The 19,817-nt window shown below is 52.3% G+C and overlaps 1 protein-coding gene across 4 annotated transcripts in view; it reads right to left on the reverse strand.

The window, feature by feature from the left end:
- Window positions 1-19,349: 19,349 nt before the first annotated feature.
- CHRDL2 (chordin like 2) overlaps window positions 19,350-19,817 on the reverse strand; it is a 35,017-nt gene continuing 34,549 nt past the window's right edge. For 2 of the 4 annotated variants that reach the window (XM_003814689.6, XM_003814688.5), the window contains one exon: window positions 19,350-19,509. In XM_003814689.6, the coding sequence (XP_003814737.1) occupies window positions 19,430-19,509 (80 nt within the window). In that variant the 3' untranslated portion in view covers window positions 19,350-19,429. The remainder of the gene's footprint in view (window positions 19,510-19,817) is intronic. The other 2 variants (XM_034933365.3, XM_034933364.3) reach the window with 1 other exon arrangement.

Consider the following 19,817-nt stretch of genomic DNA (forward strand, 5'->3'; position numbering starts at 1 on the left):
CCTTCCCCACCCCCATTTTCCAGCTGAAGAAATCGGCTGGGAGAGGACAACCCATCTGCCCCATGTCATCTGTCATCCAGAGGGGACAACAGAGCAAAACCAGAAGCCAAGGTTCTTGCCTCTTATTCCAGTGCTCCTGAGACCCCTCCCATGGGTGAGCACCCACCAGGACTGGATGCCCCCACCCCCGCCCCTGGAAGCCTGCTTTGAGAAGACTGGGGTGTTGTGTAAGAGCGTGTGGTGTTGGTCACTGCCGCTGTTTCATCTGGAGCATATGGGATCTCCGGGGCATGGTGGGTGGGAGAAAGCCTTGCAGCTGCTTCATTCAGGGGAAGAGTGTTAGGGCTGGCGAGGTCCTAGAGATCATCCGAAGCCCACTCCTTCCAGACAGGAGGAAACAGCTGCTTGTATGGTGAGGAGGGAGACCAGTCTGGTTGATGCTTTTGAGGTCATCCTGCAAAAGGTTCTTGAATGCCAGATGAAGAATTTGATCTTCACTCAAAGGGCTGCAGATTGACGCCCAGCTCCATCAAGAACTAGTCGTGCGACCCTAGGCAAGTCACTAAACCTCCCTGAGCCACCATAGCTTCATCTGTAACACTGGATAACAATAGCATTCCATGTGCAGATGAAATGGGACAGTGCAGGGAGAGTACCCAGCCCAGAGGCTGACGCACACATTTACCCATGGTAGATGGCAGCTGTGTGACTCCCATAGATGCCCTGGGCTCACACTGGGCTCTGTTGCCAACACCTTGAGCTGCACCTAGTTCCTTAGACCTTGCTAAGCCTCCCATCTCGACTTCATGAAGGGTCAAAGGTGAGGGGATTTATTCTCTCTAACCTGTCAAATATGGAACACATAGTCTTTTCTTATTTTTTATTATTTATGTATTTATTTTTTTGAGACAGGGTCTCACTCTGTCACCCAGGCTTGAGTGCTGTGGCATGATCATGGCTCACTGCAGCCTTTATCTCCGGGGCTCAATTGATCCTCCCACCTTGGCCTCCCAAGCAGCTGGGACTACAGGAACGTGCCACCATGCCTGGCAATTTTTTAAAAAATGTTTGTAGAGACAGGGTCTCACTATGTTGCCCAGACCGGTCTTGAACTTTTGTCCTCAAGCCATCCTCCTGCCTCGGCCTCCCAAAATGTTGGTATTACAGGCATGAGCCACTGCACCTGGCCAAGCTCATAGTCTTTTTGAAGAGATAGCTGCATACATATTGGAGATACAGTTCTTGATGGTGAGGGGTCGGCTGTGCCAGGATGGGGCTTGGGGCACTGGGAGCTCTGAGATGTGCAAGTGAGCCAGCTCTGGTCACACCACAGGATCCTCAGGGGTTAAAGCTCAAGATTCTGTTCTGGATGCCCATGCCCAGCACAAGGCCAGTCAGGGACTGACTATGAGGCAGCACCCACCAACAACCCTCTTTCAACAGCCTCACAGGCAGCCAGGGGTGCTGGGAAGACCAGAGGCCTCAGACTCAGCTTGTCCTGGGTTCTAGCCCACCTTCCCCAACTGTGACGTTGGACAAGCCTCTCAGCCACCTCCCTGAGCTCTGTTTCCTCATCATAGAGTGAGGGCAGAGGACAGCAACACTGAGCAATGGGGTTGATCTACTGATGCTGGCATTATGTATAAAACACATTGCTCAGGGCTGCCATCGAGTCAGTGCACCAAAATATGGCAGTGATTATGTGTGTGTGAATCTCATCATCTCAGACAGACTGTGAGCCCTGGGAGGGTTGTGCTGGGGCCTTGTTCTCTTGAACCCCCTCTCCACCCCCAAATGGAGTCAAGCACCCAAGGGAGACTCTCCTGTATCCATTGACCGCATGACAGAAGAATCTTTTTAACCTGAGGGAGGACAGAGGCAAGGATTTGCCATTTGGTGTTTTCGTGCAGATAAGGTCATAAATGACGAATCACTTGTAACTGGAGGCCGAGTCTCCGTGTGTTTTCCAATTTGTGATCTCATTGTATTCTCACAGCCCCCGCCTCCTGCCAACACCATGTCTTGTGGGAGGATACGGAGAAACTGGGATTGGTCTCCCCAATTTCCAGATGGGAAAATTGAGCTTGGGAGAGACTGAGTGACTTATTTAGGTCACCCTGCAGTTAATGCCATGGCTGGGGCTTCTCCCTTCCAGCCCAAGGGTTTTTGCAGGAGTCCAGTGGCATGTTTAGGTTGTTCCTGCTACAAGGAAAAGAGAGCCCCTGAGTTACTGTGGGGACAGTGAGGGAGCACAGAAGGACTTCTCCGGTGGCACGGCCTTTTGATGGCAGTGTCTACACTGCAGCCCTGCTGGCCTGGTGGCTCCTCAGTGCCCTCCAAAGCAGCAGCAGCCCTAGCTCCTTCCCCAGCCTCACACCAGGTCTGCTGCTCTTTCCTTCACACTTGGGTCTCCCACTTAAACCCCAAAGAGAAAGGATCTGTTTGCTAGACCAGTATTTTGGATGCAAGGGGCACAGACTCTCTCAGGGCACCTTGGGAGTAGTTCTGGGGGACATGTGTGGCCTGGAACTGGAGAAGGCTCAGACACCAAGGCAGCCCTCTGTGTGCTTTGTCCCCTCCACTCCCATTGGCCCAGTGCTCTGAGCCGGCCCCAGGCCAGATCCCTGGAGGGAGCACAGTGAGTTCATCACCTCACTGGCAGACCCTTCCCAGGGGCCTCTTCAGGCTCTGGGGGCCTGTGAGCTGGGACTCTCCCCACCTCTGGCTGGTCAGTGGCCTGCGCTGGGCAAAGACCTGCCCACACTGCTTCCGTGAAAGGGAATGGGGAGCCGTTTCATGAGAACAAAATATTAGGGAAGCCATGACTGCCAACATGGTTTGTGCCCTCAGGTTAGGTTTTGACTCTACTTACCCTCAGTGTTCCAGAGCCGGGCTGCCTCACAGAGCACACGCCTCTCTTAGGTCCAGCCCAGAGATGTGGCCTTTGCTCAGGTGTGGCTAGGGTGGAAGGGTCATCTCAAAATGACAATCATATGTTCAGAGTGGCCATTTTCATCCGATGGGGCTGTGCACGGAGGGGGCCTTCTAAGGCAGAGAGAGCTCTCTGTGGCAGATGGATCTCCAGAGTCTGTGAGCAGAGTGGAACAGCTGGCTACTCCCTGGGCCCAGGGTCAGGGCCCTGTCAGCCCACAAGGTGTGTGATGGATGTGGAGACTTAGGCAAGCATTGCATCATGGTGTTCTGGAAAGTTCTGGGCAGCAAGCAGGGAGGTGTAGATGCGGGGATGTGCCCCTGGGGGCATGGGGGAATAGTTGGAGTGGATGTGCAGGCTCCACCTTGAATGAACCCACTGAAGAGAAGAATTCACCGTGATGCCAGAAAAAGAGGAGAAAGGAACACAGGTCCTCACCGAGGGTGAGCCTGGGGTGTCTACAGAAAGAACTCAGATGGGTACTTCCCAGGGGTTGTTGTGAGGGACCAGCACGGACAGGTGCCCTTGAGGGAGGTCAGGTGGCTTCACATCTACTGACCACTATGCCCCTCCCCTCCAGAGACCCCGATGGAGCCTGTGTGAGGGCGGGGAGGAAGACGACCGCTCTTGCTTTATTTTCCCACTCCAGGAGTGGGCATTTGTGTGTGGTCTGATGAATTCATGAGGAGGGCTAGGGAGGACTACTAGAAGCTACCCAATAGGGAGCAGCAGGGCTTCCCCATGAGCTCTGCGAGGGCAGGGTCTACCTATGTAATGTGTCCGGGTATGCCACCGAACCCAACCAACAGCAAGGCACTGCAGCGGAATTGCGCGTTTCCGGTCCCAGGGCCTCCAGCGCCCTCTCAGCTCTCCTCCATGGTGGCATCCGGGACAGGAGGCATTCCAGGAGCACATGACTAGCCTCCTACAGGCCTGTCCCCACTGACTCAGAGGCAACCCGGGGCCTCCTGAGGCAACATGGGGAGGCTCCGGCCCCAACTTTGCTGATGACAAAGTTCCGTGAGCCTCGGTTTCCTCAGCTGTAAGCTGGGAAACTGTGTTCCATTCTGTGAATTTATGTGAATGCACAGGAGAGCTCTGTGCACACAAGTGGGTGTTGCCATTAGCCTGGAAAGCAGGGGCCTGCCTGTCCAGTTCAGCTTTGTGAACCCAGTGTGTGGCACACAGTAGGTGCTCAATAAAGCTTTTCTCAATAAACTGACAATGAAAAAGGAGCATTCTGAGAAACATTAATTATGGTCATTCCATCAGCCCGCAGAGAGGGAGGCCCAGAGGCCTGGTGGAAATGGCATGAGGCCAGCAGACCCGTGTGGAGGGACCTGGGGCAAGGCTCAACAACTTGGGCCTTAGTTTTCTCATGTGTCCAATAAAAGGGTTGGACAAGGTGAGCTTTTGGGTTCCTTCCTGGCTCTGAGGTCCTGAGGATTTGCTGCGGGGGTGACCATATGCCCACCCCCATCTGGGTCTATAATGATCATGGAACCACGCTCCTGGCCCTGCCCTCCTCCCCGCAGGCTTTCCTTCTTCGTCTTGGCACTTTCATTTGCAGGAGTTTAAATGCTGCTTTGGTCTTCTTTCATACATTTGTGTCCTTCCCCCAACCCATTTTGAGAGCTCCCTGTGGGCAGTGCTGTCTCCTCAATCCACCTTATCGCCAAGACTGTCTTCCTCCTGACGTCGCACATCCTCCCTCTCCCCCTCATCAGTTTGGGACAAGCCCCATCTTCACGAGGGTCTCTCCCCTGGATCCCACCTAAGGCTGTGGCTGCCCCGTCCCCTGGGGGAAGAGGGCAGAGTGACATGTCTGCTGACAGACTGATGGCCCATGCTCCAAGGGGAGCAGGCCAGCAGCCGCAAAGGTGCAGTCTGTGCCAGGTGGGCCTTGCCAGCCAGAGCTATTTTTAGAAGCCATGTTTGCAGAGTTTGTGTTAATAGTGTCTCTGTCCAAGCTCTGGCTCCCAGGTCTTAGGGAGGGGGAGAGCCTTAGAGAAATCCTCCCTCCCGCCTTGTTCTCCTCCTCACAGGTGGCTGGGATCAGTGGGGGACTCCTATCCAGGTCGAAGCCCTCCCAGCCAGCCATCTGCAGACACAGGGCAAATGGGGGCTGGGGGGCTAGCTCGAGGGAGGAAGAGAGGCACAGAGCTGAGGCTACCAGAGAACCAGTCTCAGAAGGGAGGCAGGACCCCCAGCCACAGGACACTCCATCGGTGCCATGTCACTGGATGGACACTGTCAGCCGCGTTATCAGTCACCTCCTTAGGCAGTGAGCCTGGGCCCCCATCGGGCTTCTGTATTTCTCTGACCATGCCCACTCTCATCCCAAGACCTCCAGCCAGGCCTTGACTGAGCTCTGATCTGGAGGCACCAGAGGAAATACTCCCCAGTGCACCTTCCTGGGCCTGTTTATGAAGGGAGGGACCTGGTAGCTGAGAGGGGGGCAAGCTGATACAGTCTCGTCCTCAGGGCTCTGAGTCAGACAGAAAGGGCCAATGCCTTGAGTGCACCATTACCACTGTGATGGGTATGAAGAAGTGATGGGTGCTGGGAGGGTATAACTTGCTCTGAGCTGAGAACTGAAGGATGAGTGGGAATCTCAGTGAAAAGTGAGTGAAAGACAGAACCACAGGGTGGGTGCAAGTGCAAAGGCCACTAAGATTTGGTGATTCAATGACTATAGAAGCCAGGAGATTCTTCCAAACATGGGGGCTCCCAAGGAAGAAGCTCCTATCTTTTCTTGGTTCCCACCCATCCACAGAGACCTACTCCTCTGCCAGCGCTGGCAATACTCAGACCCCACCCCCAATGCCCAGTGCAGCCCAGAAAAGGCTTTCCTTTCAGGGCAGTGCCACTCCCGCACACTGAGGGACCCTAATGGCCCAAGCTGGAAGGAAGCTCAGAGGGCCCCCACTGGTTCAGTCTAAGGCTCCGCTTCAATACCCCGGCGATGGGAGTTCACTCTCAAAGCGCAGTTTGATAGGCAGTGAGCGGGCTCTGAGCAGGAACATTCTCCCCGATACACCCACCTCCTGTGACCCAGCTGCCCCGAACCCTGCTCTCCCTCTGCTGGACTTTAGGCCTTGCTCTTTCCTTTAAACCCGTGAGACCTTGGGCAAGGTGTTCAACCTCCCTGGGCCTCATCTGTAAAATGGGGATATTAATAGAGCCGGGAGGATGACATAAAACCAAGTGGGAGAAGCCTCAGTCCAGGCCCTGGAATACAGTAAGCGCCCAATAAGCGTTCATTCCTAGTGACACCGCTATCATCCTGTGAGAGAAAGGGAAGCTGAGGCCCTAGTGGGCAGGGCTTTGCCCAGGGTGGCCCTGGGGAGCGAGCGCGGCCGGGCGGGCGGGGGCGGGCGCCGTGGCCTCAGGGGCCCTCCCCAGGCTGGGCACCCCCTCGCCGCCCGGGCACTGCTCGCGGCCGCGCTTTACAAGCGAAAACAAACACGGCCACAAGCAGCCCCTGTGCGACGCGGCCCCGCGCCCGCCAGCGCCGCCGCCGCCCGGTCAAAGCCGGCTTTGTGCCCGCCCCGCCGCCCCCGCGGCCCAGGCGATTTTAATTAGCGTCTGGGTCTGCGCCGGGAGATGGGAATCAAAGCCCCCGTTCTTCCAGCGCCCCCACCGCGGCCCCCGCCTCTCGGATCCCCGCGGCTCCGCGCACCCCTGCTGGCAACCGCGGGAAGTGGAGCCCTCCAGGGGCAGCTGTTTGGAGTTCGAATCTTGCCTTTTACAGCAGAGGAACCTGGGGCAAGTTACTGACGCTCTGAGCCTCCGTTTCCCCATTATTAATAGCACTCGCCGGAGCCAGCCCTTAGAGTATTGCTGGGAGGTTTACATAAGAAACAAAAGGTCAGCAGGTATTCTAGCCCTGGGGCAAGGGACAGAAAGCCTTTCTGGGGGCAGGGGGCTGCGTCTTAGGTGAGGTTGAGGAGGGGTCCCCCGGTACACAGGAAAAGGCAGCCCAGGCAGAGGCAACGGGGGAGTAAAACTCAGGTGCGTTGCCTTCTCGAGCTGGACCCGGGAACCCGGGTAGGGGAGGCCGACTTCCACCTGTGTGACGGGGAGCCACGGGAGGGGTTTGAGCTGGGCCGTGAGAAAGCCAGCTTTGCTTTTTGGAAAGTTCACTTGGGCTGCTGTGTAAAGGAGGGGTTGAAGGGCTGAGGCTGGAGGCAGTGACTTGATGAGGCCTGAGTTGGGCTGAGGCACCCCCAGAGGAAGGGGCAGGAGGAGGCCCTCACAGGTAAGGCTGCATCATGGGCAGCGTTCTCCCACTGAGGTTGGGATCCTTACACCCTTGAGGGTTTCTTGAAGGATACTCTGGCCCTGAGTCACCAGGGTGCTTGTTTAAAAAGGCCAGTTGATGGCCCCACCTCACATCTGCTGAATCGGAACCCTTGGGCTTGGGGCCTTGGAATCCACAGCCTCATGCTGATTCTGTTACATGAATGAGGATGAATGAGCCATAAACTAGGAAAAGTATAATCGCTGGTCCCCATACTCCCAGCACCAGGACTGAAGTGAGACATTTGTTCCCATCACTGGGCCTTGTTACCCTCACAGGCCCCCATGTCTCCCAATGGGCCTCAGTTTCCTCACTCATAAAATGGTCATGACCTCACATCAACCCTTCCTCCTAGGGATATGGGAAAATCACAGGTGCCCTTGAGTGGGAAATGCCATCAGAGGCAGGAAGACCCCTAAACAGTCCTGTCTTCCACACACTGCATTCACCCTCTTAAAGGCATTTTTGTGCATGACTGCTGCTGCTCAGCACCCTTTGAGAGCTCCCTGTGGGCAGAGGAGTGGGGTCACTGGAGTGTGGCTCCCCACTGTCTTCAGAATAAAGCTCTGACCCCTCAGCCTCGTGTTCCAAATTGGGACCTGGCTACATCTCCAGTCTCCTTTCTCAGTGCCCCCAAAACTACCCTCCACCCCTGTTCAATCCCAAACACCTGTGCTTTCCTGCAGCTTTGACTTTGCTTTACCTCTCCCCTCCTTGGAAATATACTTTCTCCCCTCCCTCTCCCCCATTTTCAAATAGCTATATGTTGTTATTTCTCTATGACTGTGCCCCACCCTGCCCCAGTAGGGGTGCTCTTTGTCTCCTGTGAACTCCTTCTGTACTCTCTAGTCCTCTGCTAAAGCACTGACTGCCTTCTACACTGGTTAAGATCTTGGGTTTTTGATGTGAAGACAATCTGGCTGTGACATCTGTCACCTCAATGGTCACAGGGTTGATTTGGCTGGTCTGGCTGGCTAGGCGGGTGTCCCCTTCCTCCCTCACCACTCCAGTGCATCCCTCCTGAAGCTGCATGCTTGGTCAAAGAGGATGACCTTCCTGATACAGGAGGACCATCCCTCTGTCAAGGGTATATGAGGAGCTATGCTCCCCTACTAGAACCTCCAAACAAGCTCTAAAGATCTTGGGTCTTGGAGATTTATAAACCTAGTTTGTGGCCCTGACTCCACTACTGTGTGACCTTGAAAAAGTTCCTTAACCTCTCTGAGCTTCCATTTCCTCCTTGTATTTTCAAGGAAATTTGGGGACATAAGGAAGGGAAAGTATTTGGAGCAGTGTCTGGGCAGTGCAGAGTAACAGATAAGAGTGCAGGCTCCTTCTTGAAAGGGGAAATGGGTGAAAAAAAAAAGGAGTGCAGGCTCTGAACTACAGTGCATGGGTTTGAAACCACACTCTGCGCTCACTCACTGGCAGTATGATCTTGGGTAGCATTACTAAACTCTTCTTTGCCTCAGTTTCCTCAACTGTACAATTTGGATAATAATAGTGTGGCAGACAGACCCTAGTATGGCACCCATAATGTTCACACCCTGTATTATCCCCAGTTTTTGAGTGTGAACAAGACCTGTGATTTGCTTCTGACCGCTGGAACATGGCAAAGGTGAAGAGATTTTGCAGATGTAATTAGGGTTCCAAATTATTACATTCTGAGTTACTCAAAAGGGAGATTATGCTGAGTGGGCCTGATTTAGTCAGGTAAAATTCCTTAAAAGAGGAACTGTACCCTCCCTGGAGTCAGAGACTCTGAGTTCTGATTTTGAAGAAGTAAGCTGTTGTGCTACAAGAAGGCCTAGGAGAAGGCCACGTGGCAAGACTGTGGGTCACCTCTAGGAACTGAAAGTGGACCCTGGCTGACAGCCAGCAAGAATACCAGGGCTTCAATCCTGCAACTGCAAGGAGGTGAATTTTTCCAGCTTAAGGGAACTTGGGAGTGGATCTTTCCCCAGTCAAGCTTCTGATGAGACTGCAGCTCTAACTGATGCCTGGATTGTAGGCTGGTGAGACCCTGAAGCAGAGAACTGTCTGTTCCCAGGCTTCTGACCTACAGAAGCTGTGAGACAATAAATATGCTAAATTTGTGGTAATTTGTTACTCAGCATACAAAATTAATACAGTGTCCACCTTATAGGGTTCTAATGAAGATTAAATGGGGTCACGGAGGTAATCAAAGCCTTGGCCTAGTGCCTGGCTCATGGGAGATGCTCAGTAATTGGTAGTAATTAGCTGCCAATGCTATTATGTTTAGGATGTAGCACTTTACAAAGTTATGTTTTTAATCATCAGCTTATTAGCACGTTTGAACAAATGATAGGTTTTGCAGGCAGGAAACCTACATCTGAAACATAGCAAAATTGCTATTAGACCTTTACCTTGCTGGGCCTGTGTCTGTTAGAATGCATTAGGCTGCAAGTACAGAACACCTGACTAACAGTGGCTGTCTTAGGTTGGGATTCTTAGAAACAGAAGTTGAGATGAGAAGATGAGATGAAAGTGATGTATTAGGAAGTGTTTCCAAGACAAACCAGTAGTAGGGGTGTGGAGAAGTGGGAAGGGAAGAAGGCAAGGCAAGGGTGTGATTCAGGCCAAGTCCCACAGAGGGGAGCTTGACTCAGACTTGCAGAGGAGCTCCGGAGATCGTGCAATCACTCCTCAGAGTCATCCACATCAGCACAAGGGAGCTGGAGGATTGGCACCTCCATACTCATCTGTCTGAGCTAAGGGCCACCTGGGGTGGAGTGGAGGTGGACATTGTCAGGCTCTTCTGGTTTTCCATGCTCACTGGCAAAGTGGGCTCAGGCAGCCTAAGGTCAGTGTTCTGACAAAGAGAAGCAGGTGCTGGCTGTTGGGAATGAAAGCTCACTGGAGCTGGTATGTATGACAATGGTAAAGGGATAACAGGCATTGTGATTGGGTCAATGGCAGTGCCGCTACAGTGGCATAAACTGCAAGGACATCTGTTGTTTTCTTAACAAGAAATGTGGAGGTATGTGGTCTCCAGACTGCTTCAGTGTAGGTCATCAAGGTCATTGAGGACTCAGCTCAGGACAGCCTTCCTCAGCATCCTGGCTTTTATCATTCTCAGCCTCATGGCCACAAGATGGCTGCTGCAGCACCAGGGCTCATGTCCTTAACTGATAGCATCTGAGTCTGGAAGAAAAGGGAGGGCTGCAGCAAAAAACCTTTCGCCTCACATGACCCTCCCCTACAGAAGGAAAATCTTCCCTGCTCACTCCACCAGCCCTGGTTCATGTCATCAGTGCGTGTGAAAGGGCTTTATAACCTGCGAAGCACAACAATGCTGATTTTAATTGCTATTGAAATCCATGCTTTTTCTTCCCCTTTGCACTGTGAGGGGCTGTGTGTGACTCACCGTGGCTTCTGTTGATTCTACCCTCTAAATAGCTGGCAATCCCACCCACTTCTCTCCCTCTCTGTTGCCACACCCTCATCCAGACTGCCACCATCTCTGTCACTGGTAGCTGCAATAACTTATTAATACTAACTGATTGCCCTGCTTCCATTCTTGACTCCTTCCAAGTCTTTCTCCCACAGAAACCTCAGGGATCTTTGTAAAACACAAATCTGTCTGAGTCACTCCTCTGCTGGAAATCGTTCCAGGCTCAAAAATAGGGGAGATATTCAAAATAACTACTGATTTGGAATAGGCCCTGGGCAATCAGGATAGGCCCCAGTGTTGACAGCCCTGCCAGCCCATCCTTCCTGAATATCCGCCCTGTTCTGGTGGCCCTGGGGAAATTGACCTCTGCTGCCTCTCCAGGCTTCTCTCTAAAGCCCGTGCCCCTCACCCCCACTTCCTGCACCACCTACATCCACTGCCCGATACTACTGTCTTGCCAGGCTGAACTTTTTGCTGCTTCCCAGATGTTTAACATACAGTAGGTGCTCAATCAATGGTTGTTGAGCTCTGGAATGATCACTGCTACCATTGTTACTCCCATTACCACTGCCACCACCACCATTACTGCCTCCACCACCACCAGTACCACCCCTCCGATTTGCAGGACCCAGGCAAGAATGCAAATGGAGACTACATATCATAATATGTAATAGATCATATGTGATATGACATGGAGTCTCCATTTGTATCCTTGCCTGTCACCACTTTTGCCTGTTGTCAGGCCTCTGACCTCCCTGTTTCCTAGGACTGAAACATGATTTCTCCACTTTCCCTGAATAATTGCTTAACGTCTCTATTTGGATGTCTCCTCATCCAGGAAGCTTCCTCTGACACCCCTCTCCCTGCTCCCTGGCCATGGGTTCTCACAGCCCCCCTGTGCCTTCTTCTGTGTTTGTCACTCTGTTGTCATTGTTTATGTCTCTCCCTCTCTAGACTGGAGACTTTTGAGGATGCAGTTGGACACAGAGGACAATTACATCCCCTGTGCTGGTAGTAGCAGGGAGCCATGGTGGTAAAGGAGGGCAGGACCACCTTTAAGCCCAGGAAAGAGGGACCCCCACCCTGGGCCATGCCCTCTGGAGGGCCCCAGTCTGACCCACTTTCAGCTGCACTCCTACCCACAGCCCAAGGGGTCCATGGGATTGAGGGTATGTGCACCCCACCTCCCCTCTAGACCACAGTGGGGACCTAGGATCCTGGAATTCTCTGCCCAAGCAGCCCTGAGTCTGCTTCTTGGACTGCACAGTCCTCTTCCCTAGGTCTGTTCTCTACACCTGAGGGATAGTTTGCTGGGGCTCTGGAAGAAATTTGGAAAAGTTCCATTTGCTTTTGCTGCATAATGAATTACCCCAGAATTTGGCAACTTAAACAACTTTTTTTTTTTTTCTTTCCTTTTCTTTTTTGAGACAGGATCTTGTTCTGTTGTCCAGGCTAGGGTACACTGGCATGATCATAGCTCACTGCAGCCTTGACCTCCCGGGTTCAAGCAATCCTCCTACCTCAGCTTCCTGAATAGCTGGGACTACAGACATGTGCCACCATGACCAGGTAACTTGTTATTTTTTATAGAGACAGGGTCTCGCTATGTTGCCCAGGCTAGTCTTAAACTCCTGGACTCAAATGATCCTCCCGCCTCAGCTTCCCAAAGTGCTGGGTTTACAGGTGTGAGCCACCATGCCCGGCAACAACTGTTTTCTAACCCTCATGAATTCTGTGGGTCAGCAACTTGGGGATGGCATGGTGGGAATGGTTTGTCTCTGTTCCACAATGTCTGGGGTCTCAGCTGGGGAGACTCCAAGCTGGGGGCTGGATTCCTCTGGAGGGGTCTTTATGTTCATATCTGCTTATTGTTTCCGATAGTTGGCCCAGAGCTCAGCTGGGGCTGTTGAGTGGAGCATATACGTGTGTCACCTATGTCATCTTGGCTTCCTCACAGCATGGTGGCCTCATAGTGGTTGGACTTTGTACAAGTGGCTCAGGGCTCCAAAAGCAATTATCTCTGTAAGCAAAGCAGTAGCTGCATTGCCATTTCTGACCTAGCCTTGGAAATCAGCCCTTATAATTTCTGTTTCATTCTGTTGGTACAAATGAGTCACAGCCTACTCAGATTTAAGGGGTGGGGACATGGGCCACACATGGGCTACCTCTCAATGGGAGGAGTATAAAAGCATTTGTGGACATGTTTTAAAACCACCATAGACATGCAGATTGGGGTGTCCATACGTGTGTGTACGGGACCCCTCACAGTAGAGGATGGAGGTGAAATGAGGAGAGAGGTGGGCCAACAGCTGGAAGCCAGGGGTCAAGGGTTGGTTTTCCCTGGGTTTACATATTCTGGTCAAGAATTCAGAGAAGTCAGAACATTTTAAATTTGAATTTGGCCTTCCAGGCCATTAAGAAGTTACATTTGTCAAGGCAGGAACACAAAACATATTCATGTAACAGTTTAGTTAGTTGGATTTATAACTTTTAAATATTTAGCATGTGATAGGTAGTCTTCACGTGCATTCTTGCCTGGGCCCTGCAAGTGTGAGGGGTGGTCCCGGTGGTAGAGGTGGCAGTAACGGTGGTGGTGGTGGTGGTAATGGCAGTGACAGTGGTAGTGGTGATCATTCAAGGGTTGAACAACCATTTATTGAGTACCTACTATATGTCAGCAGTCAACCACATCTTACCACTGTTGCCTTTACCATCATTGTCATTCTTCCTTCCTTCAATTAGCATATATCGAATGCCTCTTGTGGGCTAGGAACCACGCTAGGGGCTGGAAGTGCAGAGATGATAACATGTGGTCTCTGGTTCCAGACACTAACTGTCCCGTGGGAGAAACGGACCACTGCAGTACAAACGTGAGTAGTGAGTTCCACTACTGAGGAGCAGACAATGCTGGGGCAGCCAAGGACTAGGGAGGGCTTTTCTAGGAGATCTTGAAAGATAAAATGGAATAGTACAGGCATAAAATAGGGAAAGGCATTCCAGAAAGAGGAAACAACTTGTAAAAGGCATGGAAGAGAGGACACAGTTTCAAGAAAGTTGTAGCAGTGGCGGCCTGGGAACGGGGATCCCTTTGGTGACCACTCCCTGTGTTTGCCACCCACTCCTTTATTTTGGGGTGCTGCTCTTCCCCTACTCCAATCATGTGATGCTAGTACCTCATCCCTGACCACCCAAGACTGGCTGTATGTCACCCAATATGGACCAGTCAGAATTCCTCCCCAAAGTATTTCTATTGGAATGGGAAGAGAAGGTCCTTTGTACCTGATCTGGTTGGGAGCTCTTACAATGTTCAACAGTGTGTAGTGTGTTGTCTTCTTCTTGAAAGAGTTGGTTGGAAAGAAGGTGTGACTATTCAGGGTCAACAGAGTTCAGAATGGAGAGGGAATGTTCTGATGGTGTCAGAGTCCATGATTCAGGTCTTTCTGGAGCCCAGATCCATCCCAGCTTGGTCAGATGGTGCAGCAGGACCCTTGGGTATTGCTGGGAGATAAACCCAAGGGTTGGACTGAAAAGGCAGCAGGAGTCAGATCATGAAGGGGTGAGCGGGGGGAGATTTGGTGTCATCCTGAGGACAAAGGAAAGTCATTTAGGGAGGGGCTTAATAAGGGAGAGGCATGGTCAGATTTATGTTTTTGAAAGATCATTCTGATAGGCAAGACTTACTGGGAAGGGGGAGGGGTGGGAGAGGAGAGGCTGGTGGCAGGGGAGCTGGTGAGAAGGCTGATCTCACCCTTGGCCCAGTTGTCACCGGGCAGGAGAGGCCCGAACTTTGGAGTGAGACCCTGTGAGTACCAATCACAGCCCCACCTCCCAGTTGCTGTTTGACTTTGGGCAAGTATGTGAGCTCTGATCTGTACTGGAGGAAGACAAATGTGGGATTGGTGAGAGAAATCAAATTTCATGTGGTCATTAAATCAGTCTTGAGCTGGGTACCAGAGATCCAGGTTCTAATTCTAGAAAGTCTGAGAAAACGCCCTATACACAGAAACCCATGCCAACCCACCCCCTTTCCAACCTCAGCCACCTTCCTACAGCGGTTCCTGCTCATTTCCATGAACTGACTCTGATGGAGGAGGTGGCAGGCAGGGGGTGTCTTCCAGGGACCAGGGTGAGGGGAAGCAGGGTGGCTGAGCCAGCCCTGGAGAGAGATGCCATTGTGTCCAGTGGGGCCCCAGGCCATCCCTCACCCCCAGGCTAGCCCTAAACCACAGGCCACGTCCTGTTTCTCAGAAATACTGCCATTTCCCAGAGCCCAGTGTTCGTGGGGGGACAAAGGGAGTGACGTGACAGCTGCCAGAGGAGGAGGAAACATCCCCAGGAAACCTGGAGGCCAGGCCTGGCATTGTGAAGGATGATCACATATCAGGGCCAGAAAGCTACCTGGGAAGGTTGAGTGGAATGGGGACTCTGAGCCCAGGTCTGTGATGCCTGCCCCTGCCCAGGACCCGGCCCCTTCCTGTGCTCTGGGACCCATAAGGATACAGAATCCTATCACATAAAGGTAGAGAGTGGAAAGGTAGATGACAGAGACTGGGAAGGGTGTGGGGAATGGGAAGATGAAGAGCACTGGGCTGAAGGTACAGACATGCAGTAAGACAGAAGGATTCTGTTCAGTGATTGATAGCACGGTAAGGTGATTGTACTTAACAAAAATGTATTCAGGTGATGGACACCCTAAATGCCTTGACTTGATCACTGCACATTATACACATGCAGCAAAATTTCTCATGTACCCCATAAAGTTGCATAAAAAAATTAAAAAAATAAAGTTAAGACTTTAGGATATAGAATCGTAGACCCCAGTTGGAATCCAACTGTCCATTTGTTATTGTGACCTCGGTGAGTGACCTTCTCTCCCTGGAGCCTTAGTTCCCTTGTCTGATATGGTTAACAAGCCCCACCTCACTGGGCTGTGCTAGGGATCAGATGAGACAATGGATTTGAATGTGCTTTGTTAACCAGTGGCCAGGAAGGATATCACTACCTCAGTGGGAGCTCTGGTGGTGCCCAGCCTGGCCACCGGTGGGACAGTGGATCCCATGGGACTCCCTGCTGGAGCCTTGGGGAGCCCCATGCGGGGGCAGGGCTGGTCAGCCCTGGGAGCCCCCCACTCCCCTCTCCCTCATCACACTCATGGGGAGATGAGTAGGGTTATGCAGCAGCTTAGAGGCCAAGGAAGAATGGATTTTAACCCATCCCTAAATCTTGCCTTCCTCCATCCTCACTCCTGTTTCTCCTGATTTTCCCTCTCTTGGGGCATCTCCTCATCACCAAGACTTGCTCTCAGCCAAAAAGCTGTCTTCTTCAAGCCCATGTGCACAGCCAGCCACAGCCCTGCCTCTCTTCTTCTTTACTGCCAGCTTTCTTAAAATGCTTGTCTGTTTCCTCACTTCCCAGAAACCATCTCAGCACCTAAAACCCAGCTCCCACCTCTCAGCTCTCCTGACTGTGCTCCCTGCTGTGGCCATTGGAGCCTCCTTGTTTCCACGAAGGTCTCTTTGCCAGCCTCACCCTGGCCCTCTCAGCACCCTGCTCCCCCACCTATTCCCTGTCCGCCATGCTGACCCTTTGCTGATGCTCTGGGGTCCGTCTTGCTCCCACTCTGTTTACTCCACCATCTCTCCCAGGCCAGTGTCCCCCCTCTCCCAGCTTTAGTTACCACCTACAGGTCAACAGCTCCCAACTCCCTGCCTCTAGCCCAGCTTTCTCTCCAGACCTATTAAACCCAGAGGGCTGTGGATACCTCCTGAGCCTCAGCGTGTGCTCAGCTGAAACTTCTGGCTTCTTCTCCCAGAAGGTATCACCAAGTGAGACACCAGGTACACACTTGCTCCTTGCTCTCCCTCAATCCTGAGTCTAGCCAGTCATCCACTGTGCCTTGCCCATGACCTCTCTCCTACCCAGGCCAGAGTCATCCTCACATGGATCCCATAACAGCCACTTCCTACCTGGCCTCAGCCTCACTCTGCCAGGCCATTCTTCACCTGGCCAGTAGAACCAGTGTTCTCAACCACAAATCTGACCAAAGTATTGAAACTCTCCTGGGGCTACCTGCTAGCCTTCAGGATGCAGTCAGAGCTCTTCAGCTAGCTGTGCAGCCTCACCTCCCTTTGCTCGTTGCCTCAAATTATCATCCAGTGACAGTGAGCTATTTGTGGTTCTGCCGTAACTTGCTACTTTTCACCGTCTACCAAGTGTTCTCTTCCTGTACTGTCACCCACCCTCCTCTCTCTCTCCCCCCTTTTTTTTTCTACCTCCTGCTCACCTTCCGAGCCTGCTTGAGTGTCGTCAGTCTGGGTTGGGGCTGTGCCCCCTTGGTCCCTGCCCTTAGCACTGGCAACACTGAGGGGCTCGGATGCTGCTCCCTCCTCTATCTCCTCCTCCAGACTTGAGGCTCTAAAAGCACAGGAAGGGCAATTAGCTCCCTGCACTGTGTTGGTGCTCGAGCATAAAGCCCACCCGAGAGCAGCGCCGAAGCTGTTTTATGAATGAATCCATGAAAGAGAAGACAACATGGCAGAGCTGCCTGCAGACTCACATAGCGAGCCCGTGTTTACACACACAGAAAGGTCTGGACCAAAGTCAGGAGAGGGCAGTGTGCTGAATGTGTCCCCCTGGTGGAAAAGCGAACCTCAGAGGCATCCCATAAGCCCATCAGAGAAACCAGGAAGGCAATTTGGCCTGCAGCATCAGGAAACGTGTACAGCGAAGTCCACTCCTGTCCGGAGACCCTGGAACTGCCTCTGATGACAGAGCCCTGTTTCCAAACCCCATTTTCCAGGAAAGGAGCCACGGTACAGGGCACAGATGTGTCAGGGAAAGTATCACTGAAGACATCTGAGATAGGCTGAAGGATGACCAGAGTTTATCCTGTGAATGGTTAAGCTTTCAGATTCCTGCACTTTAAATGAGGCAAGCTCAGAACCCATCCCTGGAACTCCAAGTGAACCCTCTGTGTGAGCAAGCCAGGCCAAAATTGTGAGTCGTCTTGAGGAGGGACAGGTAGAGGCTGTGAGGGGAGAAGGTGAATGTCTTCTGACTCAGGGGATTTTGGGAGGTTCCAGCCTCAAACCCCAAACTTTCAAATCCAGACCCCTGGGAGCTGGCAGAGGAGTTAGGGGAGGGAGACACTCATCCCTGCTCAATAAGGGTGGCATCAGATTTCCCAAACCTTAGCAGACTTCCCAAACCTTAGTAACCCTAGGTTCAAGATTAGGGCTATGGAGGCTGGGCTTAGTGGCTCGTGCCTGTAATCTCACCACTTTGGGAGGCTGAGGCAGGAGGATTGCTTGAGCCCATTAGTTCTAGACCAGCCTGGGCAATATAGCAAGACCCCGTCTCTTAAAAAAAAAAAAAACAAAAAAGGCCAAGGCTGTGGAGACAATGGCCAGAGCCCTCTGAGTGGCTGCACAAGTCCAGTCAACAGACTACTGTCCACCATTTCTCTGGAGCTTTGATCAGGCTTGGGTGGGGAGGGGATGGAGGAGCCGTGGTTGTGAGAGGGTTGAGACTAGCTGTCCTGAGGAGAGAACCCCGCCTGGGGCCGGGAGCCTGAGTTCTAGCCCTGGCTTCAGCACACCACTGTGAGGCTTTGGGGAAGACGTGGTGGTCCTGAGCCCATCTCCTCCTCTAAAATGTGGGTAGTGCCTACACCTTTCACCTTAAGTGAAATCATTGACATTAAAACATCTTTGAAATTATAAGGATTTGTACATGTGGGCAGGGTAAATAATTGATGGTGTCTTTATTTTATTATTATTATTATTATTATTATTATTATTTGAGATGGAGTCTTACTCTGTCACCCAGGCTGGAGTGCAGTGGCACAATCTCGGCTCACTGCAACCTCTGCCTCCTGGGTTCAAGCAATCCTCGTGCCTCAACTTCCCGAGTAGCTGGAATTACAGGTGTGTACCACCATGCCTGGCTAATTTTTTGTATTTTTAGTAGAAATGGGGTTTCACTATGTTGGCCAGGCTGGTCTCGAACTCCTGGCCTCAGACGATCCACCCGCCTCGGCCTCCCAAAGTGCTGGGATTGTAGGCGTGAGCCACCGTGCCTGGCCCTAATGGTGTCTTTTATTGCTAACTGTTGGGCCTTCTCAGAGCATGGTGCCAGGTTAGCAATCTGACCGCCCAGTCTTGGAAATCCTCTGAGGTGAGGCTATCTGGGCTCGTGACACTGGCCACACTGTGGAACTGGGGAAGGAGTGCTAGCCTGGAATGAGAGATCTGGCTTCCAACTCCAGATCTGCTACTAAGCAGCTCTGCGGCTTTGGGCAAATGACTGCCTGCTGCTCCTCCCTAACTGGGTTTCCTCATTGTAGGGTGTGAAGATAGTGGTGAGGATCCCAGGAATATTTGCTGGGAAAGTGCTTTAAGGCTCCATTAACGCCCTCCCCTGGCTAATTAGAGTCATTCCTCTTTCTGAGGCTCAGTGTCAAAGAGCTGTGGGAGGGGGGCTGCCCGGAAGAGCAGGAGGTGCTGCAGTGGGGGGCCTGGGTGAGGAGGCTGGGGGAGCTAGCCCTGGCTCTGGTGACAACTCACTGTGAGGACTGGGACCATTCTCTATCCCTTCTGGATCTTGGTTTCCACCCCTGTAAAATGGGGATAACCAGGTCTGCCTTGTGGAGTTGCTAGGAGAGCATGCAGGAGACTGGATATGAACCCAGAAGGCAGGGCTGAGGGTAATGCAACTTCTTATTTATTAATATATAATAACAACAATTATACAGCTCATATCTGCAACTGTTAGGTCTTTGTTATAATGTCTTGGTCACTTTGTCTGGACTGGCCGTGACCTTCAGCTCCGGGGTCTGGGCTAGGAAGACGTTCCAGTGACCTGCATGGAGGAGGGCAGAAGAGGGAAGAGGCGTATGTGTCTGCACGTGCACAACAGAGGCAGCAGCTGGGGGTTGGAAAAGCCTTGGGCCAGGAGGAACTGCAAGGGCCAGGGTTTGGAGCCCACAGGGAGCCTGGAGGCGAGTGTGCCATCACACTGGGTGTGATGGGGCACATGACCCAGCTTTCAAACAACCTTGGGGGACAGAACTGGTTTCCTGACACCTGTTGGTAATACTCCCCTCTGTGACCTCCCCTCCCCGACCCGAAACCCCACCTGGGTCCATCTTCCTAAAAGTAAGGTATAGA

Source organism: Pan paniscus, chromosome 9 (assembly GCF_029289425.2).
Source record: "Pan paniscus chromosome 9, NHGRI_mPanPan1-v2.0_pri, whole genome shotgun sequence".
NCBI classification, from domain to species: Eukaryota; Metazoa; Chordata; class Mammalia; order Primates; family Hominidae; genus Pan; species Pan paniscus.